Source organism: Lathyrus oleraceus, chromosome 4, assembly GCF_024323335.1.
Source record: "Lathyrus oleraceus cultivar Zhongwan6 chromosome 4, CAAS_Psat_ZW6_1.0, whole genome shotgun sequence".
NCBI classification, from domain to species: Eukaryota; Viridiplantae; Streptophyta; class Magnoliopsida; order Fabales; family Fabaceae; genus Lathyrus; species Lathyrus oleraceus.
This window is the reverse complement of record NC_066582.1, coordinates 103,003,757-103,028,558: the sequence shown is the minus strand read 5'-3', so window position 1 is coordinate 103,028,558 and position 24,802 is coordinate 103,003,757. Positions and strand designations below refer to the sequence as shown.

The window sequence follows — 24,802 nt, the reverse complement described above, 5'->3', positions numbered from 1 at the left end:
TATTTTTGCTTATAATAGTGTTTGTTTTTTTGCTTATAATAGTGTTTGTAAGAAATTAACTATATATATATTGTTTGTTTTTCTGTGTAGTGTCCTCAGCAAAATAATTCGGTCGATTGCGGATTTTTTGTAATGAGATTTATGAGAGACATCATTGCGTTGAATCGTATAGACATCCCAAAAATGGTATGGAATAATAACTTAGGGTTTATTTTAATACTATCGGATATTTCATCTAATTTGTTACTAAATCATGAATATTTTTATTCTCTTAATTGTAGTACTTTGAGGAATACAAGACATACTCAAGAGCTCATTTGGATGAAATCAAGGATGAATTGTGTCAATTCATTGTTGATCAAAGAATCATATAGCTAGGTTGTATATTGTTGTACATATATGTATGGAATGTTGTTGTTGTATGTTGTTGTTGTATATATGTTGTATATTGTTGTTGTAATTTTACTAAATCATGATGTTGTTGTATATTGTTGATCAAAGAATCATATATTAATGTTGTATATATGGAGAATTAATGTTGTATATAAATGGATTCATGTTGTATATATCAATGGATTAATGGTGTATAACATTGGATTAAAGGATGAAATCAATATGAATTTTACACTTTTGCAGCATGCGCTTTACAGGTTACAGGTTACCAATATGAATTACAACACTTTTGCGCTTTACAGGTTACCAATTAAATATCCACTGTTTTTCAAACTTTTTTAAAATAACTAACACTTTAGAGGGCGCTTTGTCCAGAAAGCGCCCTCTAAACACTTTACATTGACAACTTTAGAGGGCGCTTTTCCTGAAAGCGCCCTCTAAACACTTTACATTGTCAACTTTAGATGGCGCTTTGTCCAGAAAGCGCCCTCTAAACACTTTACATTGACAACTTTAGAGGGCGCTTTTTCCTGAAAGCGCCCTCTAAACACTTTACATTGAAAACTTTAGAGGGCGTTTTTTCCTGAAAGCGCCCTCTAAACACTTTACATTGACAACTTTAGAGGGCGCTTTTTCCAGAAAGCGCCCTCTAAGGTGTCCCTTTATGGACCACTCCAGAGGGCGCTTTTTTCTGGAAGCGCACTATAATGTGGCCACTTTAGACAGCGCTTTCTCCAAGAAAACAAAGCGCTGTCTTTACCTATGCCAGCGCCAGATTAGAGGGCGCTTAAAAGCGCTGTTATAGGCCAAAAAAAGCGCCCTCTTTTCTCTTATTTGGCGTAGTGACCGTTGTAAAATATCCTTTAATAAATAAATAAAAAACGCCTTAAAATGAATTATTACCATAGTTAACATAAAACCGTTGTAATATTATTGTTACAAAATATTTATTTTATAATAGTGATTGAATAAATTTTCAACCTCATAAGTTATTGTACCTTCACTCTCAAGTATGCAGCTGATTTTAATATGTTTAAATGTTTTTTTGAGTAACTTGTTTTTGTTTAAATATCTTATAAACTAAAAGAAATAATAATATAAAGATAATTCTAATTTGTGCTTTTGGGATACATACTAATAAATTCATAAATTTTATTTTAAAAGTTTTGTATTGATTTGCTGATTAATAAAAAATTTGTGCTTAATATGTAAATTTTATAATTTATTTATTTTGTTATTTTTTAACACAACTTTTTTTTTAGTTTCTTAATATGTTTCAAGTTAGTATTACTCTAAAATAATATAGTTTGAGATTAAGCCAGTGTTTGGCAAGTCATTAAGTCACCATTTTCTCTCTTTCTAATGTTTTCAATTGTTAGTTTCAACACAGTGACAGTGAGAGTGACTTTTCAATACACCAAACGTAGGCTAAGAAACAGCCATGGAAAGAAAAAGTAAAGTGATTATTTAAAATTGATTAATTTAATTTAGTTAAAAAGTGTATAAAGTAGGTTCAGCTTTTGACTAGTACACAACTTGAGTTTGTGCAGAAACCGAAACAAGTTTTGAAGGGAAAAAGCCGCGTGCATGCTCTTACACATATACTACTATTATTTTTTGTCCTTAATATAAGGAAAAAATATATTTTAAATTTATTGATTTTTCAATAAATTAAAAAATAAAATTTTCAACGTATCTGAATTATTAGTATTAATTCTTTAATAAATTTAAAAAGTAATTTTTTTATATTAAAAATTAGAGAGTATTCACATCGTTAATCTTGAAATATATATATATATATATATATTTATTTATTTATTTAGTTATTTTTACCAATTTTTACTTTCTGCAAACTTTGAATAAAATTACCCAACTTCCAAGACTAGGGTTCATCTTGTCATGTGATTTTTTAAAACATTTTATTAGTTAATTTAAAGAAATATTTAAAATAAAATGTGAAAGTCATAGAGACTCCAATTTGTGGCATGCAAATCTATCTTAGTGCCATTTGTTTGTGGTCCCTGTTTGGGGTGGATGCTTTAAAAACCTAATTATATGTCTGGTCCTTATATCTATGCAATAGCTATCTATATCTATTATCTCATCCAACTCCAAATACAATACAGACCAACTTTTCAAAGGTTATGGTGGAGGTTTATTTCATTTATTATTATTTTGCTTTATCAATTTTGAAATTTTTAAAAGGAAATAATTTAATAAAATTTAAGAAGTAGGGAATAATGTGGAACAATATATTATTTTGATTTTTTTAAATAGCCACTCATTTCAATTTAAATTCCTAAATAATATATTTTTAAAAAAAAACCATAATAATCACATTTCTTAACTGATGCGCTAGTTGAACTATCACATCCAAATAAGGTAGAGAGGAGGCGTCATTAGCCTTGGCACATGCATGCAAAACCAATGTATGTAGGTGTCACATGAATTGACGCATGCATGTATGCATGTGTGTATGCGTTATATGCATTGACATATGCTTGTGTGTGTGGAGCTCAGTGCTTTGGCGCATGCATGATTTACTTCTTCTATAAATACCACCCTCACATCTCCATATTTCACACAACTTCTTACCCTCTTCCATTTTCCTTCAATTTCTTCAACCACCTTCAATTTTATTTTCTTTAATCATATTTGAATACATTCACAAGAGAAATGTCGATTTAATCTTTTCAGCAGTCGCACATCCGATAAAGATTCGACTTTGGAATATAGATTCGTTTGCACGTCTTAATCAGACGTTGAACTGTTGGTTAGATGGAGAAATTGCAGATGATGAAAGGATTAGAAGAATTCAATGAATTGAGTCTACGTTCAACCAAAATGGAGAAGTGCGTGAATGAGTGGATATTAAGACTGACAGAGACGTTCACAGGATAATGCATAATATGTTCAAAATTGTTTTGATGGTTGTAATCGCTTAGTTATAGTAATGGTATTTTAATTGTTGTAGTTGTTTGCGTTGCTGTTTATGTGTTGAATGTGTTGTAGTTATTTGTGATGGTATTTCCTCACAAAGTTATCATATGAAATAAAATTTATTTTAATATAAAGCAAAAAAAGGTATATGTAAAATTATCTTGTTGTGCTCGTTCCAACACTAGGACAATTTGTACGATTGTGATCTGACTGACGACATGAATTACATACTCGAATCATTTTGTTCGCTGTATCCATTTGGGTTCGAATACGGGTGCTGTTTGGGCGACCCTTTTTATTTCTTCGCATACCATTGTGTCAGAGAATGTCCCCTTGATATTCAGGCCAGTAATCCTCTTTTGCAACAACTGAAAAACTAATTTTGTAAAGATTGGATATGCTTATGACTTTGTAAACATCAGATAGTAAGTAGGATGGATCCCTTCGAACCTTTGAACATCCGCAATGACATGAGAGTAGGGCATATGAAAGACTTGGAACTTTCCGCAATCGCACCAACCTCTATCTAGTTCCACTATGTATTGTCCCATCGACATGCCTTCATTGTGATCCATGGACTCAACAACACTGTACCAATCTTTAGTACGTCAAACACTGTGACCACGTGTGTGTTAGTTTTGACAGCTTCGTGTCTAATGAATTCCATTGAAGCATCACTGAACAACTGCCCAGATTGCAACACTGAACTCCATTTGGAACGTCTGGTGTCAAACAACGCCCCTAGCCTGAAATATGTTGCCTGCACTAAAGCGGTTATAGGTAGGTTTCAGATGCCTTTGAAGACAAATTTATTGATTCCACAAGATTTATTGTCATGTTGACCCAATGTTGACCGTTGTCGTATGCCCTAATCTACTTTTCCAGTGGAATACTGTCGATCCACCGTACTGCATCCGCGTTTGACAATATGATGTCTTCGCGGTAGTGTTTGAAAGAAGGTTTTGTTAATGTGTAACCTGCATTGACAACCTTCTTCCGTACTGTTTTGTCTTTGATCTCCCGCATAAAATTTTGAGTGATTTGTCTAATGCAGAAGACATGCGTTGACGGAGGATCCTGCCAGCCATTATCAATGTTTTTGTATGCACTCATTATTGAAGGGTGTCAGTCAGAGATCAAACATAAGTTAGGTTGAGGAGCAATGTGCAATCGAAGATTTCTTAGAATTTTTTTTTATCCCTCAGCAGTCTCCCCTTTAACTAGGACAAAGACGATTGAAAAAATGTTGTTGTTGCCATCTTATGCCACTGCCATCAGTAACGTTCCTTTATATTTCTCGTACAACCATGTACAATCAATATGTATAATAGGTTTACAGAAAGCAAAACCTTTGATGCATGGTTGATACGCCCAGAAGAGACGGTGGAATATTCCATTTCCAATAGCACAAGTCCTGTCTAGGGTATACGCCGACAACGTTCCCAACTTGACAATAGTCCATAGAGCATACTGTTTAAGAGCCACCAAGTATTTTGAAAGTTGTTTGTAAGACTCATCCCAATTTTCATACACTCTTTCAACTGCCTTTGTCCTAGCTATCCAAGCCTCCCTATATGATGAAGTATAGTTGTATTGTGTTACAATATGCGAGATTATCGTACTCACCTTTAACAACAGTGTATATACTGATCACACAATTAATCTGCAAAGACAAGACAATACAATACAAATAATCCATGCAGAGACAAGATAATACAATGCATGCGCCTGCAAGGAATCTCTGCCCTAACACTACAAGCATGCACCTGCACACAAGAAATCTCTCTGCCCTAATAATCCAAGGCAAACACCCATTCCAATGACGCATAAAGCAAGGCATGCGCCCAAGCCTTAGGCGCCTCTTCCTTGCATGCATAAAAAGGCATGCATGCGCCACTAGCCTTGCCGCATGTGACCATGCGTGTCATAAAGCAATGCATGTGCCCTAGCCTTAGGCGCCTACACCTATCTCACATGCATGCACCTTATCCCATGCTTCACATATTGCGTACTTATTCATATGCTGCAACACTTACTCATCTATAAAGAGGGCATCAACTCACAACACTCAACATCTGCAACACTAACAATCAACCTCTGCAACACTCAACCTCTACAACACTCAACCTCTGCAACATTATGTCTCTATTGACTATGAGTGATGAACGCCGAGGAACAATCGACAATATCACGACATTTGTATGTTATTACTCATTCTTACTTATTTCCTCTTACTTATTTCATACATATTTTTGAATTATGTTTTTATTGTTTATTACTTCTTCTTATTTTATTTCTTCTTTATATTTTTTTAGGACCCAAAACGATTTCGATGCCGTGTCCATGAATATGTACCCCCTGATCCTTTGATATAACCATATATTCGAGGATGCGATTTTGGTAATCTCCTCAACATAGTCTCATACTTGGTTGACTATAAATTTATTCTTACTTTGTTAAAGAGATGGAGACTCGAAACTCACACACCATTGAATCATGTCAGCACTCAAAGACCTCAAACACCTCAGGAAAATCGGGGGAGACCTTGAAGATAGACTAACACACCTGGATGGGGAACATGGGTGCGTCTCAATCGAGCGGGTCATTGAGTTTCATGTTAATTCCATGTAATTTTTCATTATAACATAAATATAATTTTTATTTTCAGTATTTTTTTATTATTTATTTGTCAAATTAACATTTAAATTTAAAAAAAAAACTTAAAGGTGCATGCGCCACATGCATTGGCGCATACATTATGTAATGTATGCATGCACAAATACATGTGACACCAAGGCATGCATGCGTCAAGAGGCATGACGCCTAGGTGTTACACCATTGTATGCATGCGCCATTATCCTTGGTGTCTCCTTTGATGCTTAATTGGTTGCGTCAGTTCAACAGACGTATCAGTTAAGAATAGTGGTTATTTTGATTTATTTTTTTGAAAAATTGATTATTTAAAAATTAAATTTGAAAATATTTGTTATTTTAAAAAAAATTCTATTATTTTTATATGCATGCGTGTGTCCTAGTGTAACCTATCTATTTCTATTTAGCAATGATTACATTATTTTTATATAATGTGCTTTATTATTTTGATGTAATGAGCCAGATATAATGCAGTTGTATAATAACCGTTTAATGGTTGGTCCCAAAAAACTGTTTGATATGGAAAATATTTTATTTTTCATTTTTGCATCATTTTTCTGGTAAAGTTTATGATCCCATATTTTTTGTTTTATTTTATCTTTTTCAAAAAATAGGTTTTATTACATAATATACATAATTTCATTTAAAATTCAGTTTGATAGCACTTTTACTATATACACTTATAAAAATTTAAGTTAATAGAAGTTTGAGTGATTTAAGTTTTATCGTTAATTCTTTTTAGAAAATCTGAAAATAGACTCTTTATACAAAAAAGTTATTATATTATAACAAAAACTAAATATAAGATTTTGATAAAATTTATTTTAAAATTGTAAAATTATCAATTATGGGTACGTTTTTTTTTAAGAATAGTGAAGAATTTGGATGGATATAATTTTTATTCTTTTCTGAAAGTTTTCTTTTTTCCCTTTTTCTTTTAGCTTTAATTTGTATTTAATATTTACATTATTATTGGCACAAGCTCTCATTTTTCTTTTTTAAAAATTACTCTCTCAGTTCTTTTTTAAATATTATTTTTTGACTTTTTACATATATATATATATATATATATATATATATATATATATATATATATATATAATATATATAAAAGTTAATTATTATTGTTATTTTTAAAACAATAATTCTTATTTTATCTATAATAATTTTAATTATTTATTATTTATTATTTTATTTTTTCTCTCTGTAATAATTATCTATGAGTAATTTTGATAAAAATGCAGTTAATATTATCTTAAACTTTACAAACGACAATTAAAAATAAATATTATTTTTCAAGAGAGTGACATTTAAAAATGTACATAGGGAGTAATATATATATTAGATATATTACTACAACCTTTTAAACAAGCGTAGTAATAACTCCTTTTCATACGTCTAAATTTTTTATTATTTTATTAAAAAATATTTTGTCATGGGGCAAAATAACAAACATGGTGATATATATAAAGTTATTTATTTCTAATCTCAATATCAATAATTTTTTTATTATTTTGTTAAAAGACATTTTATCACGATTTATAAGGATGCTCTTATAAATATATTAAAATTAAAATATTTATTACCACGGTTAGGATCAGAAATCGTTGCGAACAATACTTACATTTTATCACGGTTTTTGTTAACAACCGTGGTGATAATATATATATATATATATAATATTAATATATATATATTATATATAATATATATATATATATATATTATATATATATATATATATATTATATTATATATATATATATATATAATATAATATATATATAATAATATATATATATATATATATATATATCAAGCTTCAACACAAAATAGTCGTCTTTCTCAAAACAAAACTCTAACATTTATCTCTTCCACATGCAATGAACTCATCTTCATAAGCTTCTTCATACTAAAAGATAATTAAATTCATATGCTTTATCTTTCTTCTATGTTATCCATACGCTTTCTTCCATTTTTCTGTGTATAGGTTCTTCTATTTTCCTTTGTTTTTCATACACTTTCACTTGACATGATTTTCGTGTTTTTATTTGGCAGAAAGCTTAGAGTATAGGGTTTTCATTTCGCATGATTTTAATGTTTTTTGGGTTATCTCCTCTTAAATCTCGGTTTTTGAAATGAATTTTCAGTTACCATATATGTTCCATGTACAACACTAGTTCTTCTTAAAAATCTAAAAATCTATGTTACCATATCTGCTTCATGAAATGATCTATGTTTTAGTGTTCTTCTTTAAAATCTAAATTTGTGTCTAGGTCAATTTCATTACATTTAAGACACTAGTTCAATAGAGACATCACAGTGTCTAGGTCATGCTAGTTTATGTTTTCGAATTAGGTTAACATGCTAATATGCATTTTGATATGAAGAAAAAATACAAGGAGGACGAATCTAATGTGAAAACTGCAAACTTGTATGAAAGATCCAGATCATGAGATACAAGTTTATCGCTATCACTTCAACTTCATCCTATTTTCATTATGGATGCCATTATGAGACAAGTAGATCATTTTTTTCGTCTTCATTCTCCACGAGTCTTTTCAATAAAATGTACGTTTGTGAAACATTTTATGAGTTGATATGTTGTAACCAAATTAGGTTAACATGTTGTTTGTAGGATTACAATGTCATGCTAGTTTATGTTTCTAAATCAGGTTAACATGTTGTTTGTAGGATTACAATGTCATGCTAGTTTATGTTTCCAAATCAGGTTAACATGCTAATATACATTTTGACGTGTAGGTGTGGTTCACGAATTGTTTGTGTTGCTATGAAGAAAAAAAATACAAGGAGGACAAAGCTAATGTGAAAGCTGCAAATTTGTGTGAAAAATTTAGATCATGAGACAGAAGTTTGTTGCTCTCACTTCAACTTCATCCTCCTTTCAATGTGGTTCCCATTCTGAGATAAGTAAATAATTTCTTCATCTTAATTATCCATAAATCTTTTCAATAAAATGTACGTTTGTGAAACATTTTATGAGTTGATATGTTATTTTTGTTCAAAATGTTTACCTCCTTTTTTAATTCTATTGAGTTTATTATATCATATGTAGATTGCTTGTTTCATTGACCCCTCATTGAACATGCATTCATTTAAATTGATTTAGAAAATGTAAATATAAAAATTAAGTTATATTTGAAAACAGACTTAGATCAATCATTGTTTTTCGAATTACATGCATCTTGTAATTCATATCTCGTTCTTTAACATATAGAATTTGGGCCAATGCCCCAAGTTATTCAAAGCAACGATTCGTTTTCTTCTATTTTATATTGTAAAACATCAAATTTGTTGAGAAATTTTGAATAATCTTCATCACAGTCATCATAATAATCATCATCGTCGATTAAAGTAATGATGATGATAATGATGATAATGACTCAGAATTAGTCAACATATTGATGCTTTACAAGTAAATTATAAGAGAATGAATCGTTGCTTTGAAAAACTTAGGACATTGACCAAATTCTATATGTTAAAGAGCGAGAGATGAATTAGAAGATGCATGCAATTCAAAAAACAGTGGAGTGTCTAAGTTGTTTTTCAAGAATAATTTAAGTTTTTAGATTATTATCTTCTAAAAATCAATTTGAATGGTTGTATATGTTTATTGGGGGGTAAGGAAAAATAAGCAATCCACATATTTTATAATAAACTCGTATTTATACCACAACAGTTGGAATATATAACCGTGGTATAATGTTAATTTTATTTGCACTTTAATTAAATGGTTGTTGTTGGGTTTCAAATTAATTGCCTATATATATATATCACAATAATTATTTATGATAATTGTTGTGATAGGTAGCGCACTACCTAGTTTATCACAATGGTCAGACGCCTGTGTGAAAAATAACATACTTACAACCACACCCTACTCACAATGGTTGGTCAACCGTGATGGTATCTCTTTTCCAACTATTATGAGAGAGGTTTTCCGTAGTAGTGATTATATTATTTGTTTAAATATTTATATCATTAAATTAATCATCCAATTTAGCTATAAAATAAATTCTTTAAAATATTAAGGTTATTTTTACGAAAAACTAAATTGGTATATTTTTCTTTGTTGTGAAAATGATACCGAAATAATAAAGTATAATCGGTTTTTTGATCGGCAAGAAACCCATAAGGGTAGAAAAAAGGGAAGTGATGCGGTGTTTCGCAAGTATACGAACGCGTCAGAGTAATATAAAAGATTGTTGAATCCACAGAGACCAAGTGTCAATCTATCGCTATCTATTGTTATGATGTTTATCAAAGGCAATCAAAATAGGTGTTTTTTAGAGTGTGCAATGAAAAGTAAAGTATTGAAATAAAATATAATTAATAAAGACAGGGTCGAATGTAATTCACGTAATCGATTGATAATCCAAGTACTTGCTAGTAGAGCTACTTATGGGCAGTGTTTCCTACTTTGAAAAGAAATAATTTAACAGGAACTGTCACTTTCGCGTATTCAGAACCGAGTTGTACTCCCTAATCAAACCCTCTTATTGTCACTTATAAAAAGGCGCGCATTGCGTTAGAGTAGTAAACCTATTTTTAAGAAATATAGTATCTTGACTAAGTTGAAAAGTATTATAACCTGGATTTCTTAACCAAAAGAGGTTCTCACAAACCAGACTCTAAACTTATAAACGCGTCCGAAAATAGTTTTAAAATCTATTTTCTTCTTAATGTTAAAATCTCCTAATGAACTAAACAAAGCGCTTTCGCTGTTTTTGAAATAGTTAAAAACAATTAAGTTTAGATAGACGTTGGACGACTTTCAATCTTACCCAACGAAATTGAAGTGCGGGAAAACTTAAGTTGAAAGTTAAAATAGCCCTTAAGTGTTTCTACGAACAATTGTACGGATTACTGGTTCAATTATGATCCTTACATTCTAACCTTATAAATTTAGCTAGACATGGTAAAGTAAAAGTGCATTAAAATAAATAAAAGTAGTGCGAGTGCGGAAAGTAAATAAAAGTAGTGCGAGTGGGAGAAATAAATAAAAGTAGTGCGAATGCGGAAAATAAATAATTTAAAGCGAGTGCGAGGAAATAAATAATTTAAAGCGAGTGCGAGGAAATAAATAAAGTAAAGCGAGTGCGAGAAATAAATAAAGTAAAGCGAGTGCGAGAAATAAATAATTTAAAGCAAGTGCGAGGAAATAAATAAAGTAAAGCGAGTGCAGGAAATAAATAAAGTAAAGCGAGTGCGGGAAATAAATAAAGTAAAGCGAGTGCAGGAAAATAAATAAGATAAAGACAAGTAATAAAAACCTGCTCCAATCGGAGGGTTGAATAAATTGCAAAGCGGAAATGAAAATGGCGGCAGGATTAACTTCCTTCCAAAGTGCTCCAAACTCGATTACAGACTCTATCACAGACTTGATTACACAATTGTGGTAACACTCCAATGCGAAGCGATTACCACTTTATAAAACTGAATATATGCCTAAGTGAAACAAAGTTGCTCTGAGTTTGCCTCTGCTCTAAGTTTGGATGATTGTAAAAGCGAATTCGAGTTTCTATTTATAAGCAAGTAAAAAGATGGAAATGACTTGGATGCCCTTCAACTTGAAAATGGGAGGGAAACTATTTTCCTCTTGTGGCGCCAGCCACAAGGCCATGGCGCCCGCCACAAGGCCAATCTGAGGCGCCTTAGTGGAGGTAGTGGGGAACGTGGGAGTTGAGGGAAGTTGAGCTTGGACACGTCATGGCAGGGTCTATGGCGCCAGCCATGGGGTAGGCCACAAGTACAATGCTGAATTTTAGGGTTTTTGACTCTTTTTCGCTCCTTTTCTCGATCGGGGCTCCGATTAAAGTAAAAACCTGAAAACAAAGGAAAACATAGCAATAATACAACAAAATGATAATAAAACAACTAGAATGCATGTGAAATCGGAGTCGAAAATACGGTAAATTTTAGTGTTATCAGGAAGCAAGAAGAACACAACAAGTTGCTTATAAACTGCTATTCTTTACTTTCTCTTTAAAATAAGATTACAAGTGTTACAGAATAGCAAATAACCTCTCTCACCCTAATTAGGATTTACATTATACAATGATGAGATATTAGTATGCTATTTATAAGAAAACTAACACACTAAACTAATGAGATTTTACACACATACCTGTTACACACATACCCGTTACATAAACTAACTTAGAAAATAACCTAACTTAAATAATTGAGCATAACAAACATACCCAATTCGACATGCTAACAATCCTAGCATACTTTGACTACAACATGTGAATAGACTTCGATGACATGCTAATGATCCTGTCGAATTTTTGAACCAATAAGCTACCCTTCAACCATACTAGAGTTCGATCTAATATCTCACAAATATCCATCTTGGAATAAACTCCATAACATCAAGGGAACAAACTAACTTTCTTCATGCAACTTTATCAACTGCATATAGTGGTAAAACTTGCAACTTGGTAATGTCTTAGTGATCATATCAACAACATTGTGATTTGTCAAAACCTTTAGCACTTGGACTTCTCCATGCTCGATTATCCATCTGACAAAACGCATCCTCACATCGATGTGCTTGGTTCGCTCATGATAAGCTAAATTCTTCGACAAGTGTATAACCCTTTTACTATCACATTTAATAGTGATAACTCGACCTTGAAGTGTCGTCTCCTTAGCAAAACCTTCAAGCCACGATGCTTCTTTCACATGTTCAGTGAGGGTGATATATTCCGCTTTAGTGGTTGATAAGGCAATAACCTTCTGAAGTGTTGCTTTCCAACTGATTGTTGTACCAAACATAGTGAACACATATCCAAAAATAGGTTTTCTGGAATACATACAACCTGCATAATCAGAGTCGACATAAACTTCGATTTCTGCTTTACTATTCTCACCACATGCCCCACCATAAATCAAGACTCTGTTCAGAGACCCATTTATGTATCTTAGAATCCACTTTAATGCTTGGCGATGAGGCTTTCTAGGATTTTCCATATACCTGCTTACAAGACTTATGCATATGGTATGTCGGGTTTAATACATACCATAACATACATCAAAGAACCTATTATGTTAGCATATAAGATGCTATTCATATAAGCTCTTTTGACCTTAGTACTGGGACACTGATATGTACTCAACTTGAATTAAGGATTTGTTGGAGTCACAACATGCTTTGAATTCGACATGCCAAATTTGTCGAGAATATTCCGTAGGTATGTCTCTTGAAATAAGCATAATTTCGAATGCTTTCTGTCTCTTTAGATGTCAATCCCAAGAATCCTGGATGCAACTCCCAGATCCTTCATATCAAACTACTTATTGAGTTCAGTCTTCACCTTCATTACATCCTTGTCGTTGTTGCTTTCTATGAGAATATCATCCACATAAAGAAACAAAATAACAAATGATTTTTCATGTCAAAATCTGAAGTAAACATAATGGTCAAACTGACTTCTAATGGAACTTATGTGTGCCATGAACTTGTTAAATATCCTATTCCACTATCGAGGAGATTGTTTCAGTCCATATAAAGATCTATTCAACTTGCACACATAATCTTCCTTTCCCTTTTCTGCATACCCTTCAGGTTGCCTCATCAGGATTGTTTCATCTAGATCTCCATACAAGAAAGCAATCTTTACATCCATTTGTTCCAGTTCTAGGTCGAACTGTGCCACCATAGCAAGCAAGTAACATTCGAATAGACATGTGATTCACAACAGGAGAGAACATATCATTGAAGTTGACACCTTCTTTCTGAGTGAAACCCCTTGCGACCAATCTTTCCTTGTATCTCTTTGACGTCACTCCTTCGATTCCTTCCTTAACTTTGAAAATCCACTTACAACTGACTAACCTGGCTCCAGCAGGTTTCTTGATCAGTTCCCAAGTGTGGTTATCATGAAGAGACTTCATCTCATCATCCATGGCCTTCAGTCATTCAATCTTATTTCGACTCCTCATAACTTCCTTATAGTCTCTAGGTTCTTTATCTAGAACCTCACTTGCAGAGGTTAAGGAATAAGCTATAAGATCTGCATACCCAATTCTTTGAGTTGGCTTGATGACTCTTCTCAGCATATCTCTTGCCAACAGGTAGTCATAGACAATTTCCTCAACTTCTTCAATATCTTTAGCATCTTGTACTTCTTCTTCGACTTGATCTAGGATAGTAATTCAACATCAAAATGCTCCACCTCAATATGAATCTCTTCATGTTCTAGCTCTTCTTCAAATATCCGCGCACTTAGTTAACGTCATTGATTTTCTTGAAAGCCATCTCAGTTTCATTGAAAACTACATCTCGACTGATGATACACCTCATGTGACCTGGCTCTAGGCACCATAACCTATAAGCTTTTACTCCTTCAGGGTATCCCATGAAAATGCATCTCAGAGCTTTAGGTTCGATCTTGTCTGGCCTAATGTGAGCATAGGCCATGCATCCAAATGCTCTAAGTTTGTCGAGACCTGATGGGTGTCACGACCAAACTTCTTTAGGTGTTTTCATATCTAACACAGTCGAAGGACATCTTTTTATCAGATATGATGTTGTCAAAATAACCTCTGCCCAAAACACCTTCTTTAACCCAACACTAGTCAACATGCATATAAATATTTCCAAAATGGTTTGATTAAACCTTTCAACCAAACCATTTTGTTGGGGAGTACATATAGTAGTTATGTGCCTTGCAATACCATAGGTTGCACGAAAACTATTGAACGCCTCATTGCAAAGTTCAAGGCCATTGTTGGTTCTCAACCTATTAACCTTTCTTCCAGTCTGTTTTTCGACTAGAGTCTTCCAAATTTTGAAGTTCTCAAAAGTTTCATCCTTAGTCTTTTGGATGAATACCCATAACTTTCTGGAATAATTATCAACTATGGATAGAAAATACCTTGCTTCTGAATATGATGGACACCTTGCATGCCCCCAAATACCAACATGGATGTAATCAAGGGATCCATGTGTTCTTTGTTTTCCTTTATTGAACTCCACTCTGCAATATTTTCCAAGTACACAGGGTTCACAAAACTTCAGCTTTTTGACTTTGTCTCCACCAAGTAGATTTTGTTTCCCCAATTCGACCAGACCCCTTTTATTGACATGGCCCGATCTCATGTGCCAAATTTCTGTCTTCGACAAAGGTTTTATGGATGAAACATCTACATAGCCACTAACAACTTCATCCTCAAGGGTAATTACACCTCTTAAGAATTCCTTCAACCCCTTCATGACTTTTAGAATACTTTTCTCTCCTTGGAAAATATATCCTTTCTTTTAGAACTCACTAAGAGAAATCAAATTTCTCTTAAAATCAGGTATATACCTGACATATGTCAACAACCTTATTGACTCATCATGGAGCTTGAATCTTACAGATCCAACACCTATAATCTTGCAAGTTTTATTGTTTCCAAGCAATATAGGTCCACCATCTTGATCACATAGTTCCTCGAACAAGTCTTTGTTTGGAGTCATGTTCCAAGTGCAACCTGAACCCATAATCCACTCTTTACTTGAGTCACCACTTGAAACCACAAGAACATCATATGAGTTGAATTCATCTTGAACAATGTCTGAGTTGCCGTTATCCTTACCTCCATGATCTTTCAGGCGTTCAAGGCACACTTTTCTTGTCTGACCCTCCTACTTACATTGATAACATCGAATACCAAATGCATCACCATTATAAGACTTATGCTGACTTTTACCCTTCTTTTTGTTGAACTTGCCGCCTCTCTTTGTGAACTCCGCCTTAACCGACATGCCTTCACCAGTCAAAGATGGATTATGCTTCTTTCGTTTGTTCATATCCTTAGAATACAAGGATTATTGAGCTTCTTCAAAGGTCAAAGATTCTCTTCCATAAAGGGGAGTTTCTTTGAAGTGAGCATGTGATCTAGGCAAAGTACACAATAAGAATTATGCTTGATCTTCATCCTCGATCTTGACATCAATATTATCAAGATCAAGAGTCAGCTTGTTGAACATATCCAACTGCTCAGCCAAAACTCTGTCTTCACTCATCTTAAATGAAGACAAAGCTTGCTTAAGGTATAGGTGATTGGCCAGCGATTTGGTCATGTACAAACTTTCAAGTTTCACCCATAACCCTAACGCCTTCATCTCCTTCTAAACTTGTCGAAGAACCTTATCACCAAGGCTCAATAAGGTGGAGATGTGGGCTTTCTCTACCATACTCGTTTTTTCTTTGTTCGTTAACACAGAGTCTATGGCTTCAAATCCCTTCAATGCTTCTAAACAACCCTGCTGAACCAGTAGGGCTTTCATGTTCAAGCGCCACAGACCGAAATCGTTCACTTAGTGAACTTTTCAATCTCATACTTTGTTGACATCATATTCTCCTTGCTCACCACACCAATTTGTTGTGAAAATGATACAAGAATAACAAAGTATAATCGATTTCTTGATCGGAAAGAAACCCACAAGGGTAGAAAAAGGGAAGCAAGAAGAACACAACAAGTTGGTTATAAACTGTTATTCTTTACTTTCTCTTTGAAACAAGATTACAAGTGTTACAGAATAGGAAATAACCCCTCTCACCCTAATTAGGACTTGCATTATACAATGATAAGAGACTAGTATGTTATTTATAATAAAACTAACACACTAAACTAATGGGATTTTACGCACAGGCTCATTACACAAGCTAACTTAGAGAACAAGCTAACTTAAGAAATTGGGCATAACAAACATGCCCAAATCGACATGCTAACAATCCTAGCATACTTCGACTACAACATGTGAACAGACTTTGGCGACATGCTAATGATCATGTCAGATTGTCGAACCCAGAAGCTACCATTCGACCATACTAGAATTCGATCCAATATTTCACATTCTTTATAATTAATTGGATTAAGAGGGCACTAGGGGACTCAATCCAAAATTACAAAATCAATTCAAGTTTAAATGCATTAACAGAGCTTTACTCCAAACGAATAAATTTGAACACTCTCTAGATATGATGTATAAAAAATGCTAATACCATTAAAAGACTTTTGTGTTGATAATTCCATCTCTCACATCCTCAATTTCACCATTGAAAAGACGATCGTTTCCCATAGACCAAATGCTCCAACAAACAATTAACCAAATAACATGAATTTTTTTATTGAGAACCCTCTCCTTTACGATGTTATGGAACCATCTCAAGTGTTCCAATCCTTGAACCCGTGGATTATTATCACAATCATACCACACCATGATGTTATCCCAAATTAATTTAACACATAATGTGTCTTGGTTCTAGTTATCTGATGACGAAAATTGATTGTATTTTTGTTTTTATAATAAAGTAGAGTATGAATCATATATTACTAAAAATAAAAAAATTCGTCACACATAAAAAAAAGGAAAGTTAGAATCAAACAACAAATAAAAACACAAGACAACCATACTGTCTTTCTAAAAGTTAACTTGAAACTGCAGACAAACCGGCCTTGGAGAGAGCAAGACGAAGGAAGGAAAACACGATCACCTACTTACAAATATAATACAAAGGAGGGAAACTGACCACCTAACACACTCCTAAATGAAAAGCCACTTGAGCAAGTCTCGCTCTTCTAGTCAACCTAAGAAACACCAAAACTGAGAGCATGACTTGAACCCCCTTCCATGCCAAACTATTACCTATTGCATATACCTCTTTTTCATATAAATATACAACATGTGTGATCATATTAGACACATAGAGATACAATTATAATATGGTATCTAGAGTTGGTTGACCTACTGTCTTCCAAAAAAAAAATCTTCCGTTTTTCCATAATTTTTTTTGGCCATCCTCGACACTGACATGAGCGCCCCATCGCTCCCGAAGACATTCCAACGAGATAACCGTACCCCCATATTTGTCTCCTCCTGATCGATAGGAATCCTAAAACCACACCGCAATCCGCCATTCGACGCGCCCTCCCGTAACCTACGCGTGAATCTCACGCGCATCCCTACCAGTCATGCGTGGCCGCACGTCCCGCCTTTCTGCGCTCTCTCCAGATTTGCTCTCAATTTTTTTCCAAGCCATCAAATATCATAAGAGATACTGATTCCATCATATTCACTAAGGTTCCACTTATCCCGTGTGAGAAACTAACCGGGACAACCAACTACAACATATGGGATGGTTCTGTCAAAATGTGGTTTCATGGTCAAGGGTATGAGGACTTAACTACAAAATCTGATAGTATTCCCGCCACCAAACACGATAAGTGTAAACAAACCGATGCTTATTTATGCACTGTATTATGGTTTTCGATAGCAACTAATCTCCAAGCACAACACCAAACCTTTACCATTTACTATGAGGTTTGGGGAAAGGCTAATAAAGTCTTATCTAATGATGTCCATAATATTTACAGTTTCATCACCAAACTCAACTCTTTTAAATTGGAGAATATGCATATGCAAGTCTATATGAGTAAGCTTGACGCATTAAAGGCAAATTTCACAACCCTAATGCCTTTTACAAAAGATTCAACAACTTATGTTGAACAACAAAGTAAGTATTCCATGATCGTGATACTTGTCGGACTACCATCAGAACTTGATTCCATTTAGAACCAAATTTTATTAGGATCCAATGTTCCTAACTATGAAGAAGTTAGTAAACCACTGTTGCACTTGGCTACCCCTCATGATTTTGGACTGGTTTCTACCCCATCTCCCATTGAGTCATTTGCTCTTTCTTCCACTATCATGGTCGTGGTGGACAAACTGGAGGACGAGGTGTACATCGTCATGGTATTTGTTATAACTATTGCAATCGTTACAGTCACGTTGGAGTTGATTATCGTACAAAGGCAAGAGAACAACAACGACAACCACGAGTCACTGTCGTTGCTCAACCAGATATCACTAAAGACATAAATATTCTTGAAGTTGATTACAATAATTTCCTTCAATTCAAAGAAGCCCATCAACCATCATCAACTGCCGCTATTGCACAATCGAGTAATCCTGTAGCCTTTGTCTCTACATCTTCTCTTGATCCTTAGGTCCTTGACTCTGGTGTCTCTGATCACATGATTGGTAATAAATCCCTTTTATCTCACTTGTCTTATTCTGATTCTTTTCCTTCTGTCACTATGGCGGATGGTTCTAAAATCAAAGTTCATGGCCTTGGTCAGACACATCCACTTCCAAACTTGTCTTAAGAGTTTGTCCTTTACATTCCTAGTTGTCCTTTTAATATAATTTATGTTCATAGGCTTACTCGTACTCTTGATTATTCAGTCCTTTTTAATGATAAATCCCTTTATGTCTAGGATCGACGTACAGGACGGACGATTGGAGCAGGGAGTGAATTTGGAGGATTATATCATATATCTCCACTGGTGCCATGTGCTTCTCAAGAACTTACACATAAATGTTTAGGTCACCCCAGTCTTAATAAAATGCGTCTTTTAGTTTCTAATTTTTTTAACCTTTAATCTTTTGAGTGTCAGTCCTGTCAATTAGGCAAACATACTCGTAGTACTTATTATCAACAAGTACATAAAAGTGTTGCATCACCGTTTGCTTCGCTTCATTATGATATTTGGGGTCCTAGTCGTGTGAAGTCTACTTTAGGATATTATTACTTTGTAACTTCCATAGATGATTTCTCTCGATGCACTTGGTTATTTCTAATGAAAAATCGTCCAGATGCCTTTCGTATATTTCAAGAGTTTTTTGCTAAAATTAAAAACCAGTTTAACACTTCCATTAAAATTTTACGCACTTATAACGCTCATGAATATATGTCATCCCAATTTAGATCCTTTTTAACATCACATGAAATTATTCATCAATTATCATATGCTTATACACCATAACAGAACCGTGTTGCTGAATGGAAGAATCGTCATTTAGTTGAAACTACATAAACTCGTTTACTTCACCACAATGTACCTTCTAGTTTTTGGGGTGATGCTCTACTCACAGCATGTCACCTTATCAACCGAATGCCTTCATCGGTCCTTCAAGATCAGATTCCATACTCTATCTTGAATCTGTAATATGATCTCTACCCCATTCCTCTTCGCGTTGTTGTTGCACATGCTTTGTTCATGATCTTAGTCCAGGTTAAGACAAATTTTCCACAAAATCTCGCAAATGTATTTTTCTAGTCTACTCACGTATAAAAAAGGGATATCACTGTTTTTATTCTCGAATTCAACGATACATTATTTCCTCTGATGCTACATTCTTTGAAGGTTTCCCTTTTTTCTCTGCCTCGGGGTCACCCGATGAGATTTGTAATTCAGATGTTTGAGATATTGTGTTCTTATTCGAGGAAATATGATCTCATGGAGGAGAAAGAAATAAAACACAGTTGTATTATCTAGTGCTGAAGCTGAATATCGTGTTATGACAACAGCATCGAAGGAACTTGCAATGGCTTAAGAATTTGCTCTCAGAACTTAAATTGGGAGACCTTCAGACCACAAAACTCATATGCGACAATCAAGCGACACTTCACATTGCATCCAATCCAATTTTCCATGAACGGATTAAACACATAGAAATAGATCGTCACTATGTAAGAGACAAGATACTATCAAGAGAAATAACCATATAATTTATCAAATCTGAAGATCAAATGGATGATATGTTTACCAAGTATCTCAAGGGTTCTCGAGTGAATTATATTTGTAACAAGCTCGAATCATACAACATATACGATACGGCTTAAGGGGGAGTGTTGAGAATCTGTTATCAATCAATTAATATTGACTGATACTCAATTAGTCATAAGTGTAAATTATATTATTATCTATTGTGTATACCTCTTTTGCATATAAATATACATCACGTGTGATCATATTCGACACATAGAGATACAATTACAATAATTTTCTATGGTCAAAACCCTGAAACAGCTCAAACACCCATAAAATTGAGGGCGACAGAGGCCCTAGCCGCCCACCCACCTAAAATCTCTATAGTAGATGGCCGAAACAACCTCATGGAATAAATAGATTATCAACCAACTCTACTTGCCCCACGCACACAACACAATCCACATTCCTAGAGTCAAACACATTTTGACACCTCAGAAGATTCTGCCTAGTCGATGGTTTGTTCTAAATCATCTGCCAAGAGAAGACAAACCACTTTGAACGGCGCCCAACTCTTCCAAATCCTTACAAGACCCCATAAAACCCTCTCAAACCTACCTTTCTTGACTCCAGACAAAGCCAAAAGGATAACATAAGTTGAACTAATCGAGAAGCCCCTAGGAGGATCTGGCTTCCACATCCAAACATCTTCTCGATCATGCTTAACTACCCCTGAAATAAAACAATTAGCAAATCCTCAAAAATCTCCTCATCCAAAACTAGAAAAGACCGACTCCACCTAAAACACCAAACCTGGACATCTCAACCCAAGAACTCAAAGATCCCACCATGTGAGATTTCTGCTCGGAGGTAAGAAAAAACTCTCAAAAGAGACACAAAAGGGTAGTCCCCAACCATATATCATATCAAAAACCGGATCTTATGGCCTTCACCGACCAACTTAGCACACGATGAGGCAAACCGGTCAGACTCGTGATCCAAAGGAGGGAATCACCTCTCCACTAATTGATTGTGTAAAATTAACTTTTAACATTTGTCTTACAAAAATTATTATTGCTACATGCAACATGAAAATTCAAACCTTTTACCTTGTAAATTTTCTTAATTAATGCAAAATTATTCCTTTGCAGGAAAAGGTTGCAGAGGCCAGCTGCTGAACTAATTAACATTAAATCTTTCATTTTGGAAAGAGTACTGTTTCTATTTCTTTTCTACTATTCCCTCTGCTTCTCTACCAACTATCTCTTCTCTCCTTCCCTATGGTGATGACCTTATAATACAACAGTACTTGCACACACACATAAATATATACCACCCAAATTTTTCTCTCTTAATTGTAAGTTCTTCTTCTCCATCCATCATGCTTCAAGCTAATATTTTCTCTCAAATATTCCTATTCACGGATTCACTGGTTTCAATTCAATCAATACAGTTAACTTTGCCCTAATTTTCTAGCAACATAAATATAAGCATAATTGTCAAGAAAAACTTTAATTTTCTACTATTTCTTTCAAACCCTTTTAAGATAATTAACACTGAAAATTCTTTTGTCAAATTCATGTTAACAAAGTTTGTAATAACATCATAAATTTTTATTTATTTTATACGAGTTGTATGGATCTCAGTGATTTGGAGTTTTTTTGAACTAACTGTTTATGAGTTGTGCTGCATGCAGGAGAAAAATTGAGGTGGAATTGATGATGATAGAAAACTCAACTGGTAAAGGTTATTACAACGAAGCAACAAAGGAAGAGGATGAAAATGGAGCAATGAACATAGAGAAATTCTCCAACAAAGCAGTAACTTCATCAAGACAATGGACATCGTCAAGAAATCCAAGAATTGTGAGAGTGTCACGTTCTTTAGGGGGAAAAGACAGACACAGCAAAGTGTGTACAATCAAAGGATTGAGAGACCGTCGTATTAGGTTGTCTGTACCAACAGCAATTCAGTTATATGATCTTCAAGACAGGCTTGGTTTAAGTCAACCTAGTAAAGTTGTTGATTGGTTACTTGAAGCAACTCAATCTGATATTGATAAGTTACCACCACTTGATTTTAGTACTCAACAACAAACCCTAAGGTATTTGCAGAATCCTCAACAATCAAATTTTTCTCTTGGAAGTGGTTTTTATGATCATCATCAAATTAAAGGTAAAGAACCTGAAAGTTCTGCAGAAAAGGGTAATTATTATAACACAGTTTGTTCTAATTATTCATCAACTGGTTTTCCTTTTCCATATAACAATAACTTGGATCCTTCAAGTACTCTATCATTATCCCAATTTGGAAGCTATCATGGTAGTTTATTTCATCAAAACAGTAATGGAAGTGCTATGCCATTTTCATCTTCTTCTAATTTGACAGTACCTAATTCAGCAGGTAATTCACAGTTACTCTTTTGTCCTCCTTCTATTATGCCATCATCACTTTTTAGTACTACTCAGAATGCTCCATCCATGGAAAGTGATTTTCAAAGACAATTCAACCATGTTCAGATCTTGAATTCCTCATCAACTAGTACTTTCATCCCGTCTCTTCATCTTCCCATCAATTCGCCTTTTAGACGCAATCAAACAATGCCGTTTATAAATTCGAAGCTTCTTGATTCAGATCATAATAACACCAGAAATGGATAGTAGTAGTGCTTTTGTTCTTTGAAGCTCCATTCTATATATATATATATATATATATGATGATGTATCATATGCATTTATAGGATGTGAAAGTACAATGTTTTCTAATTATTTATATTTTTCACACTAGCTAGTATATGTGTAAGAATGGCAATGCTATACATATAGAATAATTGTGTTGAATTAAAAATTATAATTATAATTTCTCTGGTTGCGGCTATAGATCATGCGACATGCTCATCGTCTATCAGTTTTATTAATAATTTTATGCAAAACTATACATTTTTTTACATTTTATTTGGCATAAAAAACTAATACAACAAAACAATAGTTTACCTGAGTCCAAATGAACAGTTTTTATTTTTGTAAATTTGTTCATGCATGATAAACAGTCCTAATGAACAGTTTAACTGAGATTGTTTAAGCTTTTCTACAATTACTAAGTGTCTGAATCTGAATGAGCTAGTTTAATTAGCCTGACATCAATGGCATGCATGCATGAATAATAATATAGATGTGAATGAATAGTTATGTCAATGTTAATGTTTATATGTATTTATATCATATCATATGCTATATTTACTATATAGTATTAATTTCATCCATGTGTTTTAATGAATTGCATGTGATGATACTGAGAAACACAATGCAAATTAGTTTCTTTGTTTAGACAAACAGTGAATTAGGGTTTTGTTTTCTAAGGCAATACATATATCTGGAAAATATTCTACAATGATAAATGAAACATTGCATGTGTTATTTTACAAAAAAATAAAAATGATAGGGTTAATATTTAAACATATTTTTAGGTTTATATTACTAGAAAGTCTTATTAAAAACCAGTAGGGCCCAAAAAAAAAAGGCACAACCCTAAGAAGGGATGGAATGGAACTAGACAAAAAATGGAAGAGTATGATCCCTTAGGGTTTAGGTACAGAAAGTGAAAAAGTGAAAAAATGTTTTGGAATCTACAGTTGTTTCTGACTATGAAAAGGAAGCAACATGAAATGACAAAGAGAGAGTGAAATTGAAAACAGTTTCTGCTGTCTGTAATAGACAATAATAATATCACAAGATCCAAGGTGAATTAATTGAAGGAGTAGACCCAGTTATTGTTGTTGCAGTTGCAGGCTAGTAACACAAGTTGGGTAATTTTAAGGGATTCTTTAAAGGTGAATTGAAAGAAAATGACAAAAGTTTTATTTGCCTGTGGTCCATATTCTATAAAGTCTTGATTCAAATTACATAATGAAGACAATTAATTGACGACACAGTTTCATTTATAGGTTTGTTTTATTTTTCTTACCTATGGAATTTGGTGGCTAAACAAAAGCACTAGAGTTTGGTGGGTTACGTTACATTACCCTCTTCACTTTTTTAGATTACTGTTTTTATGGCTGAAAATGAACCATACTTTAGTCAAACATGGCAATTGCATAAATCACATACTCAATAAAACCTCAATAGACTTGTCAAATTGTGAACATCTATAATATATGTAATTTTTGTATGTAACCTATGTTTATTGTAAATATATTCTTAATTGGATAGAAAAGTAGATGTTAATTAATCTTAAGGGAGGAGATACA

At 33.6% G+C, this 24,802-nt stretch overlaps 1 protein-coding gene across 2 annotated transcripts; it reads left to right on the top strand.

Moving 5' to 3' along the window:
• The first annotated feature begins 21,690 nt into the window (after positions 1-21,690).
• LOC127073713 (transcription factor TCP13) lies at positions 21,691-23,435 on the top strand. 2 transcript variants are annotated; one of them, XM_051014904.1, is made up of 3 exons: positions 21,691-21,913; positions 22,253-22,761; positions 22,960-23,435. In XM_051014904.1, the coding sequence occupies exons 2-3, from the start codon at positions 22,275-22,277 to the stop codon at positions 23,214-23,216; spliced, it is 744 nt and encodes a 247-aa protein (XP_050870861.1). In that variant the 5' UTR covers positions 21,691-21,913; positions 22,253-22,274; the 3' UTR covers positions 23,217-23,435. The 2 variants fall into 2 exon arrangements, with proteins under 2 accessions (XP_050870861.1, XP_050870860.1); XM_051014903.1 differs by having other exon boundaries at positions 21,692-21,913; positions 22,253-23,435.
• Positions 23,436-24,802: the final 1,367 nt, after the last annotated feature.

Coding starts and splice junctions, on each gene's coding strand:
- LOC127073713 (XM_051014903.1), top strand. CDS start 22,275: ATGATGATAGAAAACTCAACTGGTAAAGGTTATTACAACGAAGCAACA.